This window comes from Syngnathoides biaculeatus, chromosome 9 (assembly GCF_019802595.1).
Source record: "Syngnathoides biaculeatus isolate LvHL_M chromosome 9, ASM1980259v1, whole genome shotgun sequence".
Taxonomy (NCBI): domain Eukaryota; kingdom Metazoa; phylum Chordata; class Actinopteri; order Syngnathiformes; family Syngnathidae; genus Syngnathoides; species Syngnathoides biaculeatus.
In genome coordinates this window covers 1,281,039-1,287,358 of record NC_084648.1, presented here as the reverse complement: position 1 = coordinate 1,287,358, position 6,320 = coordinate 1,281,039, and the positions used below count along the sequence as shown (strand labels likewise).

The 6,320-nt window shown below is 41.0% G+C and overlaps 1 protein-coding gene across 1 annotated transcript; it reads right to left on the bottom strand.

Moving 5' to 3' along the window:
- Positions 1-575: 575 nt before the first annotated feature.
- tmed1b (transmembrane p24 trafficking protein 1b) lies at positions 576-6,250 on the bottom strand. Its single transcript, XM_061829177.1, has 5 exons — positions 5,998-6,250; positions 4,994-5,091; positions 4,707-4,896; positions 1,364-1,531; positions 576-1,295 (listed from the first exon to the last, which is right to left on the bottom strand). Exons 1-5 carry the CDS (start codon positions 6,160-6,162, stop codon positions 1,245-1,247), a joined length of 672 nt encoding a protein of 223 aa, XP_061685161.1. The 5' UTR covers positions 6,163-6,250; the 3' UTR covers positions 576-1,244.
- Positions 6,251-6,320: the final 70 nt, after the last annotated feature.

Below are 6,320 nucleotides of genomic sequence, written 5' to 3'. Positions count from 1 at the left end.
AAAAGCAAATTTCAACTCACACTCCAATGTATACATTATGCTCCAGATCACACACAGAACCAGACACACAAGCGGGCATGCAAAGAGAGATTCTGAGTGAGGTCTGCCAAGTGGAGCACAATTGGCAAGCTTTTTTTTTTTTTTTACATTTTGCTCAGAGTGGGACCCAAGACTTATGTACTTTGACTCCCAAGCCCAAGTTCTTCCACACTGAACTAAACCATTTTGATTGTTGCTCATGTAGTATCATTTCTTGATGGTGGATTTTGGTCATAAACCCACACTAAGCCTTGTGTGTTGAATCTCACTTTTTCCAATGAAACCACTGAAATAGCCTTCAACATGAAACATTCTGTATAACTGGCTGTATGTAATATGTATTGAAAATTAATGCCAAATGTGTGAAATTTGAAAATCCTTTTGTGGTTATTAAGAGATGTTTACACATGTACTGTATCTTGAACATTGGAGCTTGTCTAAACTTAGATCTCTTCTCACTACATAAAAATGCCACATACTATCACAATAACACTTATTTGTGAACAGGAAGTTACCATAACTACCAAAATAAAATGTAAGTTTTTGTAAGTACTGATTTTATTCTTTTAATATCAAGTACAACATTTTTTACACAAAATTCGAGACAGTCTATCACAAAACCTTTAAAAACAAAATCATAGCGATGGCTGTCTTGAAATCGTTGCTTTCAAATTTTACAACAGCAGTATGACTCAATGGATGCATTCCCTCAAAGGTTCAGAGTACAATTATTAAATACAAAGGGGCAGGACCATGATCTTCATAATTAATTTTTCAAACAAGCTCCGTCTAGAGAAAAAACAAATCGAACAAATGCAAAACTATTGCAAATTGTGTAAATGGAAAGGCTGATAGATTTTACAAGCCACTGACCTTTAACCTTTAGCAAAAGCAAAATTATAACTTGGAGCATGAAGCTAGCCATACCACTTTAAAATGAACTGCAGTGCCTTTTAAAATGTATTTTTGCATTGGTTTGTGCGAAAATGTCACATCAAGGCACTAAAGGAACCAAAAAGACCACAAACAGGATTTGTTCTTCATTGTGAACTGTTCTTGTTCAGAGTGGTGCATGACAAGCTTTCCGATGTCAAACCACATCAATTGCTGCTGACAGCTGGTGTTCCTGTACAATTAAAAATCTCCACCCTCGTAGTGGATTGCGATCCCCGCCCAGCCTGTCTTGTCACAGCTGAGAGTTGCTTTTATGTGAACACTCTCCGCTTATCGTCAAAAAGTTTACGCACAGTGTAGACCTGAAAAGAGGGAGGGGGCCATAAATGTGTAAAAATCACCCAGATGACTTCCTAAATGTAGTACTTACCTGCGTGAAGGCCACGCACAGCATCACCAGCACACTGGCACATGACCAAAACGACACCCTCCACAGGTTATCTTCCAAAAGGTTTCTGTCCCTCGCCTCAAAAGCTCGCAGCACCGTTTGCATCTGCCGACTACGCTCCAGACGTTTGTGTACAGAGTCCATGTACTCCTGAGGAAGTAAAGGGTAATCAGGCTTTGTCTCTCGTTTTCAGTACACATTCATAATAATGCACATTTTGGGTGACAAAGAGATCCAGAATGCAGGTCCAATGTCAAATCTGTCAGGGATCTCAAACAATAACATGAATTGTCCCAGTTTTTGGTATTAATTGTGGAGAGTAGACTGCAACTGGCTGATGGCCAGTTCAGGCTCTACTCCGCTTGTCGCCCAGAGTCAGCCGAGATAGGTGTCGGCACGCCTGCGACCCGTGTCAGGATAATTGTACAGAAAATGGAGGGATTGATATCAGTGAAGCGTTAGAAAACAGATATACCTACCTATACTGCAGTGTTTTGATTGGTCAACAGAGAATCTGCACTTCCATGTAATAACAAATGGAATCAGGGGGTTTTATTTTTAAACATTTATTACAGTAATTACAGAAAAACAAGAGGAATTGGTATTCATTTTAGTAATGCATGTCCTGGTTGGCAGTGATGTAGAGCTGTGCCTGCCAATCAGTTACAACAAGCAGTTCCACACGTTAGAAACAGTGTTCAGTATGACACACTACGATTCTACACAAACTATACACACTATTACTGAATGCAAAATATTTGAAATTATTATATTGTGCAAGTGTCATAATGTTATAACTATATATAGTACTATTCAGATTTTTCTAATTTATAAGGTCTTAATTCTATCATTAAACTGTACTTACTGTATGATATACTGTAAACTGCAATGCAGCCCTATGGGGGCATGATCCAGTGAAAATTGTAGGCCAGTCGCAAGTACAGAAAAATGCAGAGGCTCGTGGCAGGAAGTGGATCTGCCACAAAACATTGCTAAACAAAACTGAGCATTCATCCAAAGGATTGCGAACCACGCCGGTCGTGACCCAGGTTAATAACGTCCGCCACCGGTGCTGTTAACCTACAAGTTACCGGTGACAATTCAGCTACTGTGGGTCAAAGATGGAGGGGTGGATAGCAGATACATTGGCAGAAAGCAAAGAGGAAAGCTCAAGACCTACAAGTGAATGTGGAGACTTTGAATGTTGGGACTGACTGGAAAATGTTTGGAGCTGGTTGACAGGATGATTAGATGTTAAATATATTGTGTAGATATTGTGTGTCCAGGAAAGCAGGTAGAAAGGTAGTAAGGCTAGAAGTTTATGGGGAGGGTTTAAATTATTTTACCATGGACGAGATGAGAAGAAAAATGGAGTGGGGCTTATCTTAAAAGAAGAACTAGCTGAGAATGGAGTGATGAGGCTGTAATGTATAATCTGATTAGCGGCTATGCCCTACAGGTACAATGTGACCTGCAGTTGAAAGAGAAATTCTGGAAGGAACTAGATGAAGTAGTTCTGAGTATCCCAGACAGAGAGAGTTCTGATTGGTGCAGATTGTAATGCACATGTTGGTGGAGGAAACAGGGGTGATGACGAAGTTATGGGTAAGTACGGCATCCAGGAAAGGAACTTTGAGCGACAGATGGTGGTGGACTGTAAGGTAGTGGTAGAGGAGAGTGTAGCTCGACAGCATAGGATGGTGGTGTGTAGGATGACTCTGGTAGCGTGTAGGAAGATTTAGAAGACAAAAGGTAGAGCAAAGAACCAGGTGGTGGAAGCTGAGAAAGCAAGAATGCTGTGCAGCCTTCTGGAAAGAGGTAAGACAGGCTCTCGATGGACAGGAGGAGCTCCCAGAAGACTGGACTGCTACAGCCAAAGTAATCAGAGAGACAGGCATGATAGTACTTGGTGTGTCCTCTCCTGTTTCCTACCAGAAGGAAACCTCATACAAGAAACGAGGTTAGCTCAAAAGTGGGATACCAAGAGGACCAAAGAGAGCAGAAAGGAGAGGCAGTTGGTCCTGTGGCGGTATGGAAGCATCAAGGAGAGGCAGCTGAGGAGTTTTTGACCAGCTTGTTTAACAGAATTCTCACGGGTGAGAAAATGCCCGAGGAATAAAGGAAAAATGGGCCACTGCCCACTTTGAATGACAAAAGTGATGTACAGAGCTGTGGAAATATTGATGAGCCACACGATTAAGTTATGGAAAAAAGTAGTGGAGGCTAGACTCAGGACAGAAGTATTTGCGTGCAAGAGTATGGTTTCATGCCTAAAAAAAGTACCACAGATGCATTATTTGCAATCATGATGTTGATGTTGAAGGTCAGAAGGAGCTACTTTGTGTCTTTGTGGGTCTAGAGAAAACCAATGACAGAGTACCCAGAGAGTACTTACACGTAGAAGAGAAGCATATTAGAATAGTACAGGATATGTATGAGGGCAGCAGAACAATGATGATCTGTGCCCTAGGTGGATGTGGGACTACATCAGGGATCAGGCCAAAGCCCCTTCGTGTTTGCAGGGATACAAGGTGATGTACAGAGGAGAACAGTGGTACTGAAGAGACAAAAGGAAGCAGAGAAGGAGGTGGCGGAAATGAAGATGTTGACGAGGCCTGATCAACTTAGAAATGAGCTCCTCAGTGGGACAACCGAGGTGAGATGTTTTAGGGACAAAGTTAGAGACAGAAGAGTTCAATGGTTTGGACATGTCCAAAGAAGAGAGAGCGAGTATTTTGGCAGAAGGATGCTGAGGATGGAGCTGCCAGGCAAAAGAGCGAAAGAAGGACCAAAGAAAAGGTTGATGGATGTTGTGAGAGAAGACATTAAGACAGTGGGTGTTAGGGATGAAGATGCAGGAGATCGTAGTACTTGGGACGCTGCGGCCAAAAGTAGACAAAGACGTGTACAGTATAAACTAAACTATTTAAGACAAAGTCAACCTTTGCTAAATGGTTAGCGTTTGCAATTCACATTAGCACACTAGCAAATATTTTAATTCAAGAAAAACAATGACCATTTAGCTCACTAATAAATGTTATCAGTATATTACACATCAAATAATGTCTTAAAAATTACTTATAGATGCTCCTCTGTCGTTTTTGGCAGTGCGTCCATGTGCAAATATCCTTGCGGTAAACATGGAACAGCGACCAAAATGTTTCCAGTTTGCGCAAATTTTAAATAAATTATAAATATTTTTATGGCCCCGAGGCAGAAATTTTTATGACGACCAATTTTTGTGGTTAACCACCCCACCCCCACAGCCTTCGGCAAGCATATAAATTGAGTGAACTCCTTCAAAACATTGCAACAGCCAGCTCACCCTCATATCCTGCAGCTTGTACTGCAACATGTTTTCATCCAACTCCTCTGAACCGGTCCACTCATCACCACCATCCACATCTCCTCGTTGTCCCTCGACATACAGCTCAAAGAACACCATCTTCTCTGAGAAGTGGCTGAAGCTGTTGTCAAAGCAGACTTGATAGTCTCCCTCCACTGTGGGCTCCACCCTGGGCAAAGAGCAAAACCAGGAAATAAAGCCGGCAATAAACAGATGATTCCGGGAACAAGATTGAGGATCTTGGTGTGATTTGCAGTGGCACTCACACATGAACGCCATCAGAGCGACGGGTCTCTGCAACCATCGGGGTCCCCTCTGGATTCAGGATGGTGAAATCCACATCCATGCCAGCTCCTCCTATAACCTGGTATTTAAAAAAAAAAAAAAAAAAAAAAAAGACAATCACAGACATTGTTTTTTAGTTTCTAAACAGATGGAGCCACAACCACGAGGCAAAAGATAATTACAGTGAAGGGGTGTCCAAAGTGTGGCCTGAATAAATATAAATAAATAAGAACATAGACTCGTTGCTCCATCTTATTTTTTTTAACTTGCTGATCATCTCCCAAAATTCCGATACTGTAAACTCTAACGGAAACAAAATGTTTCAATTTTTCACAATCTGCAATAGCGAGTCGTGTGTGTAAGCTTACTACTAAATAATCACTGCTCATTAATTTACAATTCTTATATTTCAGGGCGACATGCAGACCTGCACATTCTGATGCAGTGTTTCAAAACCTTTATTGAACCAAGCCACATATGTCACATGGGGGGGGGGGGGGGAGAGATCATAGCGAACCATAATACTAAATCTGTTACCAAAAAATGAATAAAAATGGATGCACAGGTCAGTTGTATAACTTTGTGACATTTTATGGAAGAGAATTTGAGATGTCATTATAGGTCACCCCAATCGATAGCTGAATAAAGCAGAATTATTTTTAAACAAGTTTTTAATAAAATCTCAAACAAAACGTATATAAAAATATTTATAATAATGAAATATAAATACAGTTACGCTAGCTTGATTCCTAGGGTGACGAAAAGAGCAGACAATATTTACTTTTCTCAATATTACGCTGGACTGAAACCGTGATTAACTTTGTGCTGTTCCGTACATCTGTTGATTGCTAATTTAAGCGATCGACAACAGAAATTAGGTAAAACATGCCGAGTTGATTTAATGCTCTGAAAGTAAACACTGAATGATAAGGAACTGCTGGGATTTTTAAATCGGGAGCATGAATGTTATTGGGTATAACGTTACCTGATATTCGACCTCCATCGTACCATTCTGTATTGCCTGTTGGAAGAAACAATCGGATTTCCCGGCTTGCAAAAGAAAAGTGAACTCCCTGCTCTCCTCCCCGAAACACCACCCGAAAACTACGAAGAGCAGCAGCCGTGTTTTGCTCACATGGATAAGATCCATGGCGAGAATATTTGCTCAAATACAGTCACAGGTTACACTCAAGACATTCCTTGAAATCGTTCTTCCGCACGAGAACTTTCTCGTACTATGATTGGATGGATCTCAAATTGACGTTTCGTGGCCTCTTGACCAATTAAAAGAGAGCACCTACCTCTTCA